Genomic DNA, 20,510 nt, shown 5'->3' on the forward strand with positions numbered 1-20,510 from the left:
AAGGGGATCAGTGGAGTTGCTCTGTGTGAACTCTACATGTGACCATAGTCCTTAGTTGGTTTTCAGTGTCTGGACTAATGTTTGCATTGGGACAGGAAGTCATGTTTCTGGTAGGGAGATGGTGCCCAGGGGGGTGTTTCCCATCCTACTGTATGGTGGCTGTTGGGTTGGGAAGGATGATGCAGGAGGTCACCTAATGGAAATATCAGATGGAAGTTAGTTTAACCTCGTATACATACAGTAGTATCCTCCAGAACCTCACTCAGTGACCAATAAAGAATGTAATAGAAGTCTACAACATCGGGATCCCCATCAATTTCTTTCTCATTGTTGACGTTTCGGGCCTACAAACGCCCTTCCGCATACTACATCTGACAGCCCTGGTGTGGCAGACTTTATTTCTTTATTTGTTTTAAGTCTACGCCTAATTTCAGTACCCAGTTTGATTGAAGAGCATCAAACTGGATACTGGGATAAGAACCCCATCACCCCCAACCCCCAGTCTGGTGTTTTATACAAGCAGGTTGTATAGTTTTACCTGCATCTCTCCAGGGTTTGTGGCCCTCTTTAGAAGAGACCACAGTCCTTGAGATTTTCTTTGATGATGATGTCTGTCACGGCATCGAACACAAACTTGACGTTCTGTGTGTCCGTAGCACAGGTCATGTGGGAGTAGATTTCCTTGATGTCTCGCCGCAGGTTCAGGTCCAGGAACTGCATCTTGATGTAGTTACCAGCATCCTCATATGTATTGGGTCCTGTAAGTCAACATCAGATTTATCCTTCTTGAGCTCTATGTTATGTTATTATATTATTCTGGCTATGTATGAAAATGTTGTGTTTGTGTAGTCAGACAGAGAGACAGACAGACAGATCCTCTTACCATCATACTCAGGGAAGCACATGCTGAGATGGGCCTTCTTGATCTTCTCTGTGAAGACATCTTTCTTATTAAGGAAGAGTACGATGGAGGTGGCTGCGAAGTAACGATGGTTGCAGATACTGTTGAACAGGTGGAGCGATTCATGCATTCGGTTCTGTAACAGGAGGGACACATGAATGAGAATTATTGCATGGAATGAGCACACAGTAGCCTACACTGGACCAGCAAAGTCTACCCACATTTGTTTTATCAGTGCACCGCATTGCTAATTTGTGTCCACGTAATACTGTGTACACTCTATCCACTTATGTATAACTGAAAATTGCCCATCTCCTTGTGAAATAACGAGGACAGTATATGACCCATGAGACTCTCTGGTCACTATGGAGACAGCAGGAGCCCTGCGCAACACTCACCACTTCATCGTCCTCCACCAGCACCATGTCGTAAGCGCTGAGGGCGGCGATGAAGATGATACAGGTGACACCTTCAAAGCAGTGGATCCACTTCTTCCTCTCGGAGCGCTGGCCACCCACGTCAAACATTCTACAGGGGAACAGGGAGGACAGAAGAGAGGGACGGAAGTGAGTGGTGATAGAAATGTGTTTTTTGGTTTGAGGCTCGGTGGGGGAATTCATAGAAAATACACACAGCAAAATTGTATTCAAGAAAGTTTAATTGTCTTGCTTTTGAGAACTTCATCATCTTGAGGGTACTCCTAGGTTTAGAGGGTTTTTTGCAGTGCATTGGTTGTTTAGTCGTGATGAGTCACCTAGTTGTGGTCTTCTTGTTTTGGTAAGTCTACCCACTCCTCCCCATCCAGCCATGAGATCAGAGTAGAAGAGAGCCTTAAATCCCATTGGGAAATGAAGGTGTGGAAGGAGCTCACCTGAAATGGAGGTCTTTGAAGGAGAACTGGGTCTCGATGATACCAGTGGTCTTGACTCGAGAACGCAGCACATCCTGCTCAGTGGGGACATAGCCAGGCTGAACTAACCGCTCCAGATCGTTAAGGTAACTGAGAGAGAATTTAAGGTTGTATTCACGTTAATCTTTAACAATTTTATTTATATAATTAAAAACACAAAATAAGTCTCAGGTAATCGATTAAATGCTACATTGTTTCCAATACTGAAGTTATTCCCACATTGTAGTAGGCATACTTTCTGTTTTAATTTGTACATTTATTTCACTGTTTTGTGTTTGTTTGTTGTTGTTTATGACAAAAAAAGGTGGAAAAGTGTGAAACATACTATCCAGCCGAGTCGTTCAGCTGGTACTCTGAGGCCCTGTCGAAGCACGCCTGGATTCCCGAGTCTTTCCACAGCCTCAGGATGATGTCTGCCATTTCCTTTGGCATGGTGCCCTCCTCGATGGTGTCCGCCAAGTGCATTAGCTTCCTGGCATCATCCTGCCAACACACACAACAAACTTAAGCAATGATACAGCTTAATCTGTTGACTCACTGATTACTACTACTACTACTGCTACTACTACTACTACTACTACTGCTACTACTACTACTACTACTACTACTACTACTACTACTACTACTATTACTTCTCTTACTACTACTACTACTACTACTACTACTACTACTAGCCTACTACTTCTTTAGGATTAGTTCATAAAATAAACATTGACTGAAGGCGAATTACGTACAACTAGAACTTCCTTCCTTCCTTCATTCCTTCATTCATTCATTCATTCATTCCTTCATTCATTCATTCATTCATTTACAGTGTTAGTAAAGAAAGAGCAGTAGAGCATTGCAGTCTTACAGCTGCACCGCTATCTCCATAGCCGATGTTGAGAGTGGTCATGGCCCTCACAATGGCCAAGATAGACGATAGCGTGTTGCCGTATATAATGACAATGAACTCCAAGCACTCTTCCAGGGTGTAACCATCTTTGTGGATAATTCTGTCGGATAGAGACAGATAACGACACAAATGAATTCAACTGTTGGGAAAGCAAGCGCAATTCAATTTCATCCAATATTAATCATGGATCTGTATATCACTGAACATTGTACTTTCAACACACTCACTTCATCTGCTTGACAATGGTGCTCTTGCCCGACTCTCCAGCACCTACGGAGGAAAATGAGTGATGGAATAATAATTAACATTTTAGTCATGGTGCAATTGTAGTTTTACTGTCATGTGGCATTATCTGACTGAACTGATTAGCTTGTTTTTTTGTTCATTATTTTTTTCATTTTCGGAACAGCTTCATAGTTATTCATGTAGCGCTGGCCTGCTCTTCCCCTCCCTTCCTCCCTTCCCTTTCTCTGTTTGCCCGCTCTTGAGAGGATCACTGTAAGAGGCTTGGAGCTCATTACTCCTGTCCTAAGCCCCTGGGTGATAATGTGAAGAGCTGCCTGCCCTGCGCCTGACCCAGATACAACACCATAGACATGGATGTCTCTCCTGTACCAGGGCCTAGGCATAGGCGGACAAGGCTGACGCCTAGGGCGCCAAATGTCTTTGGGGGCGCCATAATAACGCCTGAAAATCTCACAGAATTAGAATGTCAATTAAATAATACATTCAATGTTATACTGACACTGATTATTCAGCAATCAGTATATGATAGGCTACTGGTCAGCTGTGCTTGATCAGATGTGCGACGCTATGTTTACAGATGGCAATTTCTACATGCACGAAAAGGAAAGTGGGTGCTCGCCTAGGGCAGCAAACTGACTAGAACCGGCCCTGTCCTGTCCTGTGCTCTAGCCTACTGCAACTCCCTCCCTGATCAAATCTCTGAGCATCACATGTAGGCCTTACTTGCTGCATCCTATCAAGCTGAGACTGACCCTTCAGCTAGCCCAGCAACTAAGTTACTCCCAAACTGTCTTTGACCTTCTTAGCACAAACTGTGAGGAGGATGGCGTACCCACAATTTTGCGTCAACAACAAGCCGTCACACACACACACACACACACACACACACACACACACACACACACACACACACACACACACACACACACACACACACACACACACACACACACACACACACACATTCTTAGAAGATGACGACATACTCTATCTTCATTCCATTGATTATTTCCCCTCTTTTTTCCACATCAGGCTCATACCAACACGGAGGAAACCACACATTTCTACCCATCCATCCATCCATCCATCCATCCATCCATCCATCCATCCATCCATCCATCCATCCATCCATCCATCCATCCATCCATCCATCCATCCATCCAGCCATCCATCCTGCCATCCATGCACTGCTACTATTGAAACCCAATGGGATGCTACTGTATGTAAACCATCCATCCACAATAGCCACCCCAAAGAGATGCAAAATGTAATCTTGCTCTTCATCCACTGTAACGAACCCAATGAAACTCCATGTAAATCACAGCAGCCTACACACAGCCTCTTCATCCTCTACCATATAGTCACTATATGAGGTGTTTCATGTGGTACCAAGGAGGTACCTCATGAACCACAAGCCTATCGCGTCAATCCACTAGAGTGAGCCCAGTGAGTGGTTACCCAGTAGCAGCAGCTTGACGGTCCTGGCGTCCTTGTCTGCATCCTCTTTCAGCCTCTTCTCCAGCTCCCTGGAGTGCTTATCCTCAGCGCTGCCTCCGGCCCCCATGTTTAATTTTTTTTTCAAATTAAATGTCGCTCTGGAAGGGTTTGTATGTCCTTGCGAAACCCTGCTGAACCACACACACGCACACCTGCCGCTGCCTTGCAGGTATTGTATTAGTAAAAGTCCCCTGCGGTCTCTAAGCGGGTTTTTGGCTATTCTGCTGACCACCTGGTCACCACAGGCCAATAAGAGGCAAGGTCGAGGTGGTTGTCCGTAGGATTGGAGCTCTGTCTGGGGCACAGGCAGGGGCACAGGGGACGTCCTCCCTCCCAGCTTTAGGGGAGAAAGTGCTGCCCTCAGCGGAAGGTTCCCTAATCTGGCCCCGTTAGTCATCATTGGCCTTTATAAGGCTGAGCCTGAGACATTGGGTCTGTGGACACAACAACACAAGGTGCCATTGGCATAATTGGGAAGGAACAAGACCAGAGAGATGTAATCGCATCCCCAGAGAGATTCAAAATGGCAAAGAAACGCTTAAGAGATAGCAGTACTGTGTAGTACCTTGAAGTACTTTGTAGTCGCCCTAGCAGTCATACTCTTATTTTGCCTTTGGAAAGACACATTGAGGCACTGCTGTGGCCAAGTGGTGGGGCACTCGTCTGCCATGCGGCTGACCTGGGTTCGATTCCCGACCCAGGTCCTTTGCCGGCCCAGGTCCTTTGCCAGCCCTTCCCTGTCTCTCTCTCCCCACTCGCTTCCTGTCACCACCTTCACTGTCCTATCATAAATAAAGTTTAAAAAAAGGAAAGACACATTGAGACCTAGTAACAAACTGAGAACGCCTTCAAAGTCCAAAGAAATTACCAGAACCAGTAGGAAATGGACAAGAGGGAGGCTGCTTCTCATTCTAGATGGCTTACCAACAGCTTTGCGTGGTGGGAAAATGCAATGATGCACTGGTCAAGTCAAAAAACTTAAGGTTCTTGCAGTGACCTATCCCTTGCATTGATGTATGACAGGGCAGTCGTGGCCTACACGTGTTAAGTATTCGGCCTGTAGATGCTGGAAGGTCACCGACAGGGTCGACTCCTCTCCCTCTTCCTCAGGGCCGTTTGAAGGTATTTGAGGGCCCTAGTCAAAGAGAGACTTGGGGCCCCATTTTCTCTCTTCAAACTATTGGAGAAGGGCCCCCTCAAGAAAGATTTTGATAGCATCATTGCACTTTTCAGTCATTGAATTCAGAGAGGTTTTGCCTCGCTCACAACGTTGTTTTTGCTGCCATCCGAATTCAAGTAGGGCCTACATAATAATTACCATGGGCCCCCTTTTAGCTGGGGGCCCTATTCAATTGCCTTGTTTACTTGCCTTGTTGTGACAGTCGTGCTCTTCCTCCCCCTCAGCTGATATTCCCTTGAGCAAAGCGTCCAACCCAGAGCACCTCGGCCATTGGCTCAGCCATTGGTTTGGGGAGTTTGCATGTTTGTATGGTGTAAGACAGTGATTCCCTAATGTTTTCTGCTGGGATGTTAATTTTTGCCCCCACCATATTCCAAACATCAAATATTTGTTTTCCATTAATATTGATAGAAATTCGCAGAAAAAGAAAATACATTTGTTAATAGTAACCATAGAAGTGAATACTGTTACAAGCCAATTGATGGAATTATGCAAACTATTAATATGTGGCTTCCCGTTTTTTAGTTTATTAAGTCACCACTGTCCAAGACCCCCCGAAGTACCTCTGCGTCCCACTTAGGGGACGTGACCCCTAGTTTGGGAACTAAGTTTGGGTGTAAGGTTTGAAGCATGACTGTGTTCAGTTTCCAATGTGGCCAGTGCCACTAATTCACTCCGATGAAACATGGGCCAATGAAAATTTGGGGAAGAAATGCAGAGAAAATGAGCCATGAGCGTTGACCATAAGCATTATTGATCTATTGACCATAGAGATATTAGATTCTCTGCTCGTTTGTGGTCGTGCTTAATGTTGCCATGAGGCCCCTCTACGGCAGAATGTGAAACATCGGGCAATAATCTTACTATTATTGTCAGGGAAGCTTCAACTTGTATTCAGCAATAAAGACTTCTGGGATGTATAAAGAGAGGCATGGTGAATGCATTATCTACGGTATTATCATCTGTGTTACGTGTCTCAGTGGTCCTTGATACATGAGTTATTGTGCTAGTTTTGCCTGTCGACTCTCTCAATGAAAAGAACATTTACAAGGATCTCGTGTGTATGTTTTGCTCATGAAGTAGTGATAACCCTTCCACATTCCCACACTCAGATCATGCTCCCAATGGTCCTTAACTTGAGTGATTCAGGGGTTTGGCTTAACAATACGGTTTGTCTGAAAAAAGTTGATTGTGCATGTGCAACAACATGTTTACAGATGTCTTGGGAGACCTTCAGAACCATATTCTTGTGCAACATCCAGTTAACAGACACTCTCGCACACACGCACGCACACAGTTCAGCTTTTATTTGGCAGTGTTCAATATCAATATCAATTTCATGTTCTTTTGTTGTAATACTATGTACTATGTCTTATTATGGAAGTGGCTCTCTTGAGGTCACAGCAACGTCTGGTCAAACATATAATCACAGATACGTAAATGCTCTAAAAGGACAAACTGATAGTATGGTTGTTAAGTCCCAGAGCTAAAGTAAATTTTCTTTTCATTATTACATTTGAAGACAGATAAAGGAGGTGTAGCTCTCACCTTTATGTCAGAAGAGCAGAGGAGACAACCTCCCATGGCTCTTTGGGGTTGTGTGTGTGTGTGTGTGTGTGTGTGTGTGTGTGTGTGTGTGTGTGTGTGTGTGTGTGTGTGTGTGTGTGTGTGTGTGTGTGTGTGTGTGTGTGTGTGCGCGTGTGTGTGCGCGTGTGTGCGTGTACGTGTGTGCGCACGTATGTGTGTGTGTACGTGTGCGTGCATGTCTCTGCATTATCGCGGTCATCCGAGGATCAATCCACTGCCTATTTTAGTTGCCAATATGCCTGTATGATCTTAACCAGCTTAGGCACCTCAGCTCCCCATTCGCATTGACCTCAATCTGGAAATGGACAACAGCCATCCATAGGGAGACGAGCAATCTTACATCTGCTCGATACATTCAAAAGCTGTTGCACGAACGAAACAACTATACCATTGTGAGCCCAAAACATGTATGAAATAGAAGGTTTTTTTGTACCTCCGCCAAGGAGGCTATGCTTTCGGTCGCGGATTGTCTGCTTGTCTGTCAGCAGGATAACCGAAAAAGTAATGAACGGATTTGGATGACATTTTTTGGAGTTGTTGGAAATGACAAGAAGAAGAAGTGATGGTAAATGTCGCTGGTGATACGGATCTATCTGATTCGGATCTTTTTAAAGATTTTTCACCATTGCGGGTCAGGGCGATTGTTCACATTTCAGTTTCTAAATCAGCACAAACAAGGCAGAAAGACTTGAAACAAATTAGGGTGTGCCATAGTTAAATGTTCTATCAAACATCTTCCTTGGCGGAGGTCTGCACTCTCTGAGTGCGTTTCTAGCTTTAATATGGGCTTTTTATCATTGGCTATAAAGCTGCTTTCCAAAATGTGGAACTGTTTACCTGCTGACTCTGGAAATACTGAGCAGTGCTTGTCTTTTTTCTTGGTTTTAAATGAATGGAAATAATATTCTTATAAAATATAGAGCTTTATTTTTTTAATCAGTTTGCAACATCAAAGAGAGGGGAGAAATGTACACGGTCAAGTCATTACAATAACATCAACTGTGTAGTACATCCAACTCTGTAGATTTGATTTTTAATTTCCCATAAAAACATACTAAACCCCAAGAATAAAAAATAAAAATTTAACAGACAAACAGGACAAAAATGAGACAAACCACACAGATGTGTTTTCTTTTTTTTCTCCTTTACAAAAACAGTACATCTTTCTCTTTCTCGCAGCATATCCCTCTATATCAGCCATCTTTTCTGACCTTCCCAGAGACGAGGAAGTGTCGGGCTTGAGGAAGACGACCCAAAACATATATGACCTCTCGTGGGTTTACACTTTAGCTCGGTTCAACATGGAGTCTCTGGATGCTTTCCACCTGTGGTACAAGTCACTGGTCACCACCACAAATGAAAGAAAGACAAGAGAGACTGAAATAAAAAGAGGTTTCCACAGACGAAAAAAAAAATCTACAGCAATAGGTTCTTAAACATATTTACAGTAACTGTACACCTCATGCAGTGTTGAAAGCCAGCTTCCTATGGGGTCATTCTGGGCTTTAGCTAATAACTGGGGGCGGGGGGATCGGAAAATGAGCTTTCTTGGGTGTTCCCCCCCACACACATCCATGTCTTGAATGAGACAATTCCTAACATTGTAAAAACAAAAGGAAAAAACAAAAGTGCTTCAACTGCCATAATAACAATAATGCCATAAATTCCCAATCTGTGAGCATGCTATTGTGCTGCATGGAGAAGATACTTGGAAGAAATAAAATGCCCACTTGTTGATTTTTTTTGTCAAACTTGTGTCTGATCATCCAATGCAGATGCATTCTCAGCAAAGGGGATCGGTGGTCTGTCTGGAGCTCTATTCATATTCATATTTACACACAGTAATCAACAAACAAACATTGCATCGCAATAAAAACTCTGGGTCAGGCAAGGTAAACAAACGTTTGAAAAATAACTAAACTGATGCAGAGAGAGCGAGAGAGAGAGGGGGGGAGAGAGAGAGAGAGAGAGAGTGAGAGAGAGAGAGAGAGAGAGAGAGAGAGAGAGAGAGGGAGAGGGAGGGAGGGAGAGAGCATGGGAGAGTCTTTGTCAAGAAGACTAATAAATGGTTATCTTGTGCTTTTGAAAGTAAAATAAAATTAAATAAAAAAAAACAAAGCAAAGCAAAAACCCAACAAAGGTGTGTAGCAAGTTTGTGGTGAGAGAGGCCTTTCGAGATGGTTTAGCCAGAGTGAGGCAGGCAGGTGCCAGACGATGTGACCCCTGCGATGCCTGATCCTCTCCTCTAGGGGGAGCTCCTCATCTCCACATGTCCAGTGAAATGCCTTGTGTTCTCGGTGAGAACCTGAACAGCTGTGCAAAGAGGGGGAACCATGTTTGTCTCTCTCCTTTCTCTTCTTTTTCCTTGTCTGCGTCTGCAGAACTCTCCATTTCCTCCCGCACCTCTGTGACTTCTGACCTTTCTGTTGCCCCCCTCTCCTCTCTCTTTTTTCTTAAAAAAAAATTGGCTCCGCCGGTTCACATTTTCACACGAGTCTCTTATTTGCAGTCCGCTGTAAGGTACAGAAATGTGATGGAGCTGTGTTTTTTTTTTGCATTCCCTCAGAGGGAGAGAGAGAGAGAGAACACTCATTGTACAATAATACCATCTGATATAGAATCACTACATTAATAATAAATATAAGAATAATAATAACAATTATAACAAAAAAAATATTTGCACAGAGGGACCTATACACAAAAACAAAAACAAAAACAAAAACGAAACAAAAAAAGGTAAAATGCACCCAGTCGGGGTACAAATAAAATCCACAGAACCTTGACTATTTACAAGCTACAATAAATACCACGTGTGCCTGTTCGACCTCCACTCTACCGCTGTCTCTGCCTCTCCTCTCCTCCTCCTCTTTCTCCATGCATCCATCCATCCATCCTCAGAGGCCTTCTCCTGGCACCATAGTCACAGAGGGGAGACAGTGTGTTCAAAATGTGTGTGTGTGTGTGTGCTTGTGTTTGTGTATGTGTGTATGTGTGTGTCCATGTATGTTCTCGCCTATCTGTGTATTGCGTGTGTGTGTGTGTGTGTGTGTGTGTGTGTGTGTGTGTGTGTGTGTGTGTGTGTGTGTGTGTGTGTGTGTGTGTGTCAGAAATAGAGAGAGTGAGAGAGAGGTAGAGAAAATGGGAGAGAGAGAAAGAAAGAGGGAGATGGTGAAGAAGAGACAGTGAGGGAGGAGGGGGCAAATTAACTGTAGGAGACAAGGAAAGACAGAGGTAAAGAAATAGTTCTAGAGAGGGCTCATATACTTGTTGCTATGAGACTGTGTGTGTGTGTGTGTGTGTGTGTGTGTGTGTGTGTGTGTGTGTGTGTGTGTGTGTGTGTGTGTGTGTGTGTGTGTGTGTGTCTGTGTCTGTGTCTGTGTGTGTTTGTGTTGTGTTTCTTGTTGTTGGCGGACCGTCGGTAGTAGAGAGTAGGTGTTGTGCTGGACTGTCCCTGTGTCGGCTGTATGGGATGGGGGTTGGGGTGTCATGCGAGGTAGGTCGGCACCAGGACCAACCCCTCATGTCTCCATGGGCGCGCCGACGTCACTCTCGTCGTCACCCTCATGGTGGCGCCGGTTGCGAGGCTTGCGCTGCTCCCTCAGCTCCTTCAGCTCCTTGCGCTTCAGACCCCCGCCGCCACCTCCCCCGACACCCGCTACTGCTCCCTGGGGGGCGCCCACCAGCGGGTGGGGCTCGCCGTGCTGCCAGTAGTCCTGGCAGTACTGGTTGATGAGGCTCATCTCGGGCTGGCTTAGCAGGGTCAGCAGGTCCTTGTATTGCTCGGCCGTGGGGGTCCAGGCGCTGGAGGAAGGCGGGTGGGTGAGGGCCGGCGCCTGGGGGTTGCCACCCGCGCCCGCTCCTGGGGGGATGGCCAGGGCGTTGTTGGGATGGTGGGCCTCGGCCAGGGCGGCGTTGGCCGTGCGCGAGGACAGGACCACCAGCTGCAGCTTGACCAGCGTGTGCTTGAAGTTGTTCTCGGTGGAGGTGCACTGGTACATGCCGCTGTCGGACATCTGGAGCGAGCGGAGGAGCAGGCCCTGTTCGGTGCGCATCACGCGGCCATCACAGCGCAGCTGAGGGACACACACGGACACACACACACACAGTTTCTTCAGTAAATGTTATACTTTTTTCATACATTTTGCGTTCTTTTCAACCAATGCATACTGTATAATGAGGCGACAAAGCGCCTTAATATCTACAAAGAGACAGTGAGTCTTGTCTCTTTCACATAAATACAGATAACGTCTTGGCCTACAATCATGTAAAATTGTGTAAGATGACTTAATGACATTATGATTTAAAGACCTTGTGATTCTAAAATAGAAATACAAAAGGACAGGGAAAGTTGACGTGGGTTGCCATAGAGGCGAGCAGCTTACCTCTTTCTTGCGGTCGCTGTTCTCCTTCTGGAAGTGCCATTTGATTGACACGTGAGGGGACCTGGCCTGGCACTCCAGGAAGGCGGTACTTCCCTCCACCCCGTACTGTACCGTCTCCAGCGTGTTCTTATTGGCTGCGAGAAGAAGTTCAGAGATGACATCATCTTCATAATCATCATCACCACCTCCTGCCCTTTGGACAACCCCTTTTTTGTGTTCTGAATGTTTATATATTTCTAATTACTCCATCACTCTCGTTTTTGTGTGTGTTCATGAAGTTCCATGTTGCTTCACACATTGGCTGAGTAGCTCATTGACTGAGTGGCATGACTTGTGTTGCTTCAGCTGTGTTTCAGCTAAAACGGTGAAATGAACATAAACATCGACCATTTGTGTTTGACTGCTAATGTGACACAAAATATCACAAGTATCAAGTATTTCCGTGATTGGAAGAAGTTATTTTCTCTCCATGTCTGTTTGGCCACTAATATGAAAATGATATCTTATTAAAATCCATACAGTTGGTGGAAGAGGGGGTTATTTATATATTTTCTCACCGTTGGAGTTGTAGCCTCGGCACTGCCTGATGGGGTTGCCGTATTTGACATCCTGGCGGCGGCTGCGCCTAAAGGGGTCAGATCCACATTCCCCAAACACATACGGTCGTTACAAAATGCTCCACTCACACTGACCGCTATTACAAACCATGAACAATATTTTTATTATCAACATCATCATCATCATTATTATCAACATCATCATTATTATCATCATCATCATCATCATCATCATTATCATCATTATTACTGTACACAGACATTTACCGCTGGCACATAACTCACATAGCTCATGTCATTCATGAGCTCAAGATGTTCACACAGTAAGAAGTATAAAAATAATCTAATTTCTAAAACAAAATTAGTGATTTAGACAGGCGCAATAGGTACACACACAAAGACGGACTCCCTCTGTCTCTTCCTCTCTCACTCTCCACACACACATTGTACACACTACACCACACACGCACGCACGCACGCACACATGCACGCACGCACGCGTGCACTCTTGATCAGCCTCTGTAGGCAGCCTACCTCTTCTGCGAGGCGGAGTATCGCGAGCAGGACTTGCCGTCCCAGGCGCAGTAGGGGTCCCTGGCCAAGCAGCAGTCAGCGCAGGCCTCCCCGTACACGTCACAGCGGTGCAGAATCAGGTGCGTCACGCCCACCGCCGAGCCCACGTACAGCTGTTGCTGTAGGGACACAAGAGGTAGCGGAGAGGGGATGTCAGGACAGGAGATCGGCTTGCATAGTTACACACACACACGCACACACGCACGCACGCACACACACATACCCACACACAGCCATGCTGTATTCAGAACAGCATGCTGGCTCCTTCGGACATTTTTTTCAACCTCATAATATATGCTGATTGTTTCATTCCATTTTCTCCAATGAACCCCACAGCATGGGGACAACCATAAAACCAGCTATTACTTGGCTTTGATTATGGCTTATGTTATCTTAAATGATGCTTGTTAACGAAACATTGGACCACATGTCTTACAAAGACTCGATTTACATGTACTTCAACATTAAATGCACCTGTTTTAAATGCACCTGTTATTTTCTGCAGAGGCTCAGCTTTAAATTGTTGCCATGTGTAAACAGATACAGACATATAGTAACACAGCCTTACTTATGCCTTGGAAATATTCTTGAATATTCTTAAAACTTGTTTATATTCCTTGCATATTCTTAAAACATACCCGTTTTGGAGAAATCTTCATGCTGGTAATTGGAGTGGGGACCTGAAAGATGAAATAACACAATATGTTTATTGTCGTACGTGCATGACGAAAGACAGTGTAAGGGCAGAACAAACCAAATGAAAAGATAATGCAATTCCTAAACGCAACAAAAAAAATATTGCACTCACTTTGAATACCTCCACCTCCTCTAGGACCAACTCCTCCGTCTGCAGGTCATCTCTGGGCAGAACAATCACCTTCTGAATGGTTCCCCTGTCTGCAGACGAAGAAGAGAGAGAGAGAGAGAGAGAGAGAGAGAGAGAGAGAGAGAGAGAGAGAGAGAGAGAGAGAGAGAGAGAGAGAGAGAGAGAGAACAAGAGAGGGAGGAGGAAGGGAGGGAGGGAGGGAGGGTGGGGGTGAGAGACATACAGGGAGCCTTAAGTTAAGTGAAGTCGAGATGAAAGCTGCACGCCTGTCTGTTATATAAGGCATTTCTTCTCCCCGAGCCCATTTGAAACTAAACAGACCCTCCCTGCAGATAATCATCTCCGTGCTGACACATGCTGCAAGTCAGACAAACAGCCTCAACAGCCTCTCTTTGGAGCGCTCACATCACCTCTCCCCTGTTAGACACTACATCCAGGCCCCTCGACAGGGGGGGACAAAGGGGTCACTTGTCCTGGGCCCAGTGAGAGATTGCATGTATTCCATTGCATGTATTGGGTTGGGGGCCCTTTCAGATGACTTTGTCCTGGGCCCAGAAAAAGCTGTCAGCGGCCCTGACTACATCCACATGTCACCCTCACATCACTTAAGTCCACTGAAGATACGCTTCAGAAAATAAACACTGAGAGAGAGGCCTAAGATCGGAAGACGTCCAGACGTCATTCTCAAGGCACCCTGAAAAGTTGTCCTCCGTGTCTAAACAGTCCAGGCTCTCCATTTGAAGCAGTATTTAAAACAGGTGTAATGCGGATAATCCCAGTCAAATACAGACAGGCTCAGAAGCCTGGTTCACCATCAGACCTCCAGACTTCCAGTACATCCAGTGCCCCCACTCTTTCTCAGTCACATTCATTCATTCATTCATTCATTCATTCATTCATTCATTCGTTCATTCATTCATTCATTCATTCATTCATTCATTCATTCATTCATTCATTCATTCATTCATTCATTCATTCATCCATTCATTCTTTCTTTCTTTCTTTCTTTCTTTCTTTCTTTCTTTCTTACTTACTTTCTTTCACTGGTAATATAACGAGTAAAAAAAAAATGTTTCAGATTCAAATTTGTTGTTACTGTAATTTGGTGATAACATCTGGTGTTCATTTTAGCTGACATTACACTGGACATCTGCAGATTTTAAAACTGACTTTGGACTCCACTGTGTCTGGATTCATGCAAGTTTACTTTACTTAATATTTACTTAATATTGACACCCTCATTTTTTTACTGTGCACATTCACCAATGCAGCAGTACTCTCCTGTAACCAGTACCGCCCACCCAGCAACACCCAGCAGCCAGCCCCGCTTACCCGTGCCCAGGAAAAGCACTTCGTAGTTCCCATCGGCGGCCGCCACCTGGTCCACGGTGATGGTGGTGAACTCGTAGTCCACGTTGGTCCTGACCACAAGGGGGCGCTTGTGCACTGGGTAGACGGCGTTGTACATGGTGGGGTGGTTGCGCATGAAGTTGATGACCTCGTCTGGGTAGTCTTTGGTGGACTTCAGGTTGGGAGTGAAGGTTCCTCCCGGGCACTGGATAGAGATTTTTTTGGGGGGGTGGAAAGAGAGGATATCCGTTTTAGTAACACCGGGGATTTTGGGAGGAAGCATAGAATGTCTTTACTGTATAAAGACAGCACTCTAAGATTTTCTTTCCTTTTCTTTTTTTACATGAATAACAGCAGTTCAGGACTGTATCAGCATAATGAGTAATTGCATATGGGAACTTTGGTCTGTGTGTGTGTGTGTGTGTGTGTGTGTGTGTGTGTGTGTGTGTGTGTGTGTGTGTGTGTGTGTGTGTGTGTGTGTGTGTGTGTGTGTGTGTGTGTGTGTGTGTGTGTGTGTGCACGGTATGTGTGTACTGTAAGTAATTCTACTCACGGTGCCTGGGCGAGGGTATGGTATTTTTCCTGTGTAGGCAACCCACTGGTAGTTTGGTCCCTCTTTGTGAGCAAAGGGCCCATTGAAGACCATCCGCACGTCTGCCATGGAGTACACGCACACGGCCGAGCCTTTAAACACCGACCTACACATGGGGGAACATTGAACACTCAGATTCATTGGTCTGCTACAGTGTGCTTGTATAGTACACAGTTTCTCTGTCTCACACACATATGCCTTTTCTTCCTCATATAGTCTCGCTTGTTCCCACACGCACGCGCACGCACGCACACACACACACACACACACACACACACACACACACACACACACACACACACACACACACACACACACACACACACACACACACACACACACACACACACACACACACACACACACACACACACAGCTAGTATTATTTCAAACTGCACAAAGTGCACAAAGTGTGCTTGAACTTTCCCCCTTCTACCCCCTTCATAAAAAGGGCCCTTTTTGAATCGTTTCCACAAAATTCGGATTCAATTTATCAGGCCTGCTGACTGATATGTCTCCTTGAACCACATGGGACCACTAACCTCTCCGCTCGACAGAAAAAAAGAAGGGAAAAAAAAGAAAGAAACAAAACTCTGCCCCCACTCCCACAAGCCTCCCTTCTCGTTTTTGTGTGAGCTGATACCCGTGTGGGACGTATATCGTACAGTTCATATTATGATTCAAGCTAAGATGAAAAAAAAAAAGCCATAAAGAATTTTTTTCCTTGGATGAGTAAAAACAAATGGAATAAAAGGAAGCAAAGGACCCCCACCCCCCAGAGAGACTGAAGGCACCACCAGGCATTTTAGAAAAAAAAACCTCTTTCAAATTCTAAAGAATAATAAAAAATAGAAAAACCTGAGTAGTGTGGGATCGTAGGAATAGTAAAAAAGAAGAACTAGAAAAGTAGAAAAGAAAAGAAAAAGCCGCTGCAAAGTCATTTCAGGAAAATAGCGCTGGGGAAAGACAAAACCACCGAGGGACAAAGAGCAATCTATACCTCTACCTCCTCCTCCTCTCCCCAAGCAGCCCAGAATAGGCAGACTGTTAATACATTACTTATGGACATGGCTGCCGCTGTGAGGGGATATTAGTAACTCATAGGTGAGTGGGGTCTTAACTGGCTAATAAAAAAGGTAGGGAGTCCTAATCGCCAAAAGCTGCTACTGCTCTACAATGGCACTTAACAAGGGTGCAAAATGGGTATTTATGTTTGGCGCTGGCGAAGACCTCGCTGACCCTCTGACTGATGCCAGGATGTAATTAGGTCTGTAATGGCCGTCGCTGGGCTTTAGTGGATCCAGACCCAGGTGGATAAACCCAATACAGCCAGGTAGCCGGTAGGCTACATGCCAGCTATGCTCCCCTCCTCCCTCCCTACCTCCATCTCTCTGTCTCTCTTTCTCTCTCTCTCTGTCTCTCTTTCTCTCTCTCTCTCTCTCTCTCTCTCTCTCTCTCTCTCTCTCTCTCTCTCTCTCTCTCTCTCTCTCTCTCTCTCCATCTCTCTCTCTCTCTCGCTCGCTCGCTCCCGCCTGAGAGTCTGCAGGAAATATAGTTTCAGGGGAGTGACGTGATGGTCTACATGCTCAGACAGACTACCTCAAACCTCCATACCTGACTGGATACCAGTAGAGAGAGAGAGAGAGAGAGAGAGAGAGAGAGAGAGAGAGAGAGAGAGAGAGAGAGAGAGAGAGAGAGAGAAAGAGAGTGAGCGAGCATGTTAACTGTGTGCTTTCTTTGTGTGTTTGTGCGTGTGTGTGTGTGTGTGTGTGGGGGGGGGGGGCGTGATTTGAGAACCACATAAAAGTGTGTGTGCATGTGTGCATGTGTGCGTGCGTGTGTGCCTGCATGCGTGTTTATGTATCTAAGCGTGGGTGTATGTATGTGTAAGGGAGTGTGATTTGAGAGGCACATAAAAGATCATTCATCACGCAGCTTGGTGCTGTACGGTGACTCACCCGGAGACAGAGAAGACGCCGTAGATGACGGGATTCTTAGTGTCCTGTGTCTTCTGGATGTACACGTCTCCTGTCACACGGAAAGACAAAAAAAACACAGATCAGAATTCAAGACCCAGGAAAAAACATTCACAAGCATTATTACATTATTTTTTTACATTACATTTAGCAGACGCCTTTGACCAAAGCGACTTACAAGGAAGAAATTCAAGCAAATACAGAGTATGGGGTCAGCGCAGAGTATAGCAGTATACAGGTACAAGTAATTAGTAGCAAAATGTACATAACAAACAAAATCCTCTAGATGCAGTGTACAGTTGTAACACTGACAGCAATTGTACAATGCACCTTAAACCGAGTGACTGACTCATACTAGAACAAAAATATTAAAATGTTGGGAAAACAAGCTGATGTTTTCAAATGTACGGCCGCTTTTTAAAAATCCAGACGCAACGGCGTTTTTAATGGTAAATCACTTTTCATTAGGAAGGGTGAGGGAAAGTGCAGTGCAAAACAGTGCAGGGCTCGCTTCCCAATAAGCAACCGTCATGCCGGCGCATGGTCACCATCTCTCGCACGCTGTGTCAGGTCGACTGGAGTGCCTTGCTGGCTCCAGATCGGTAATCCCGCAGCGGACGAGCGTCTAACACGCCAGATACAGCGCTTTCCCAGACACCTCGGCCCTGACAGTAGCACGCACACACACAAGCACAAACACACAGACCTCACCCCTGACAGTAGCACGCATGCACGCACGCACGCACGCACGCACGCACGCACGCACGCACGCACGCACGCACGCACGCACGCACGCACGCACGCACGCACGCACGCACACACGCACGCACGCACGCACGCACGCACGCACAGACCTCCGGCCTGACAGTGACAGCAAGAGAACTGGCCTCATCGTGCCCAAAGGCTGCGTGCCCGGGCCTTAGCCTCCATTTCAACTCCCACAGCACTCTATTGCGCCCTGCCTTCTTCCCTCTCACTCGCTCTCCTTTTCTCCTCCCCACCTCTAGCCCTCTTTCCATCCCCACTCCCTCCTTCCCTCTCTCACTTTCTCTCTCTCTCTCCTTTCCTACTCTCCACCTCTCTATTGCCTTCTCTTTCTTTCCTTCCCTCTCTCTCCTTTCCACCTCACCACCTCTTTCCCTCCTTCCTTCTATTTCTCTCCTTTCCTCCTCCTCCTCTCCCTGCTTCAGTCTCCCTCTCTCCTTTCTTTCCTCCCACCTCTCTCTCTTCCCATCCGTTGCTCTCTCTTCTCTCCCACCCTGTTTCATTGGCCCCAGTCTGTCCTGCCTGGGCCCTCCTTGATGCAGTGCTGGGAGAGTTTGTTTGACATTCACAAGGGGGATGTAATCACAGCATCCCCCCTATCCCCATCCTTACAGTACCTACCCCCCCTCCCCACTCTCATCTCCCTTTCTTACCCCCCTACCTTCCCTACCTCCTCCTTTGTTCAAGAAGGTTTGTGTGTGCATGTGTGTGTGGGTGTGTGTGTGTGTGCATACATAAGTGTGTGCGTTTACTGTATGTTTATGTGTGTGCGTTTACTGTTTGTGTGTGTGTGTGTGTGTGTGTGTGTGTGTGTGTGTGTGTGTGTGTGTGTGTGTGTGTGTGTGTGTGTGTGTGTGTGTGTGTGTGTGTGTGTGTGTGTGTGTGTGTGTGTGTGTGTGTGTGTGTGTGTCTGTGTGTGTGTGTATGGGGGTTAAAACGAGAACAAGAGTGACAGGTGGGAGCAGCAAACAAGCAGAGGAATTAGGCTTTGGCACGAGGACACAGTAGAGACCAGATCCATAACGCATCCACAACAACGCCAGTCTGCAGCTATGCCTTGGCACTGGAGATGGGATGGAGGGAGCGGGGTGTGGTGTGTGGTGGAGGGAGGAGAGGAAAGAAGAGAAGACGACTGGAGAGGAGAGGACTGGCCATGGGGTGTGGTTGAGGAGGAGAGGAAAGTAAAGGAGAGGACTGGAGATGGGATGGATGGAGTGAGTGGGGTGTGGAGGAGGAGGTGTGGAAAGGAGAGAAGAGGAGAGGAACAGAGAGGGGGATGGTGGATTGAGACGAAAAAAAAAAAAAACCAACATTCAGCCCAGGGGGAAGGTTGTCCTGGTTTGCTCTGTTGATTCATTGGGGGTGGGGGTGTCGGGAGGGCAGTGGGCACCTCTTTTTGTGGTTCACTTACTCCTAGTATAAGTAATAGCCTGGTAGTGCGCCTTTTCCCAGCCCTCATAAGAACACAAAGGCATTTGTTGGCTGCCTCGTAAAACACAATAGTGAAGGGTGAAGTGTGGCGGCCGGCCCAGCTACACTGGATACGCACATACAGGCCCTTGTTACCTCCCAATCACGGTCTGGAAAACATCTGTTAGCTTAAGTCCTAGATCAGCAACGGAAGTGATTTATCAGACGTGTCTAAACCGCGCGCTAGAAAACGCCAGCTAGGCCTCTTCGCCAGCATTTACAGTTTTTCTCGATTGCCTACACACAAGTTCTGGTACTTCACACACAATTCTCGGAACATCTCACCCATTTCCCAACTCCCCTAACCAATGTCACTGAACACTAAACACAATTCCTACTTAACACTCAAATTCCAGTTTTAAAACACACTCTTTTCACACCATTACACACAATTCTCTGGATTACACTCAATTTTCATGAAGAAAAACACTGGGTTTCTCATGGAACACACTGTCATTCACAACACTACAATCAACTGCCATACTATGTTCACTTCCTCATCACATGGGCAAACTCTCTTCATACCGGTTTACAATCTGAAATCATCACCCCATAAGGACACACATTGCATGTCATATTGATGAAAAATGAGTGGATGCAAGGAGAAAACACATTTGTTTAGTTTTTGAACTAAAAAATATGTTACGTATACAAAACATCACTTTCATGTGGTTGCCCAATATTTTACAATAAATTAGTGCAATTTTTTAAATGTCAGAAAAATATGTACAATTTATACACATCTGTGTACTCCGAGTCTAAAAACAACATTTCAGTATTTTACTACAGAAAATACCCTCTTT

The 20,510-nt window shown here is 45.8% G+C and overlaps 2 protein-coding genes across 3 annotated transcripts in view; both read right to left on the bottom strand.

The window, feature by feature from the left end:
* Positions 1 to 567: 567 nt before the first annotated feature.
* Positions 568 to 4,516, bottom strand: gnat1 (guanine nucleotide binding protein (G protein), alpha transducing activity polypeptide 1). Its single transcript, XM_063216469.1, has 8 exons — positions 4,411 to 4,516; positions 2,934 to 2,976; positions 2,665 to 2,806; positions 2,137 to 2,294; positions 1,773 to 1,901; positions 1,300 to 1,429; positions 884 to 1,037; positions 568 to 758 (listed from the first exon to the last, which is right to left on the bottom strand). The coding sequence occupies exons 1-8, from the start codon at positions 4,514 to 4,516 to the stop codon at positions 568 to 570; spliced, it is 1,053 nt and encodes a 350-aa protein (XP_063072539.1).
* Positions 4,517 to 9,173: 4,657 nt separating this feature from the next.
* Positions 9,174 to 20,510, bottom strand: part of sema3fa (sema domain, immunoglobulin domain (Ig), short basic domain, secreted, (semaphorin) 3Fa) — a 74,239-nt gene continuing 62,902 nt past the window's right edge. For both annotated transcript variants that reach the window (XM_063215431.1, XM_063215430.1), the window contains 9 exons: positions 17,455 to 17,524; positions 15,458 to 15,602; positions 14,887 to 15,109; positions 13,537 to 13,625; positions 13,367 to 13,408; positions 12,690 to 12,847; positions 12,156 to 12,223; positions 11,599 to 11,732; positions 9,174 to 11,289 (listed from right to left, as the gene is read on the bottom strand). In XM_063215431.1, the coding sequence (XP_063071501.1) occupies positions 10,735 to 11,289; positions 11,599 to 11,732; positions 12,156 to 12,223; positions 12,690 to 12,847; positions 13,367 to 13,408; positions 13,537 to 13,625; positions 14,887 to 15,109; positions 15,458 to 15,602; positions 17,455 to 17,524 (1,484 nt within the window). In that variant the 3' untranslated portion in view covers positions 9,174 to 10,734. The remainder of the gene's footprint in view (positions 11,290 to 11,598; positions 11,733 to 12,155; positions 12,224 to 12,689; positions 12,848 to 13,366; positions 13,409 to 13,536; positions 13,626 to 14,886; positions 15,110 to 15,457; positions 15,603 to 17,454; positions 17,525 to 20,510) is intronic.

The sequence above is a fragment of the Engraulis encrasicolus genome, chromosome 14 (genome assembly GCF_034702125.1).
Source record: "Engraulis encrasicolus isolate BLACKSEA-1 chromosome 14, IST_EnEncr_1.0, whole genome shotgun sequence".
In the NCBI taxonomy this organism is placed as follows: Eukaryota; Metazoa; Chordata; class Actinopteri; order Clupeiformes; family Engraulidae; genus Engraulis; species Engraulis encrasicolus.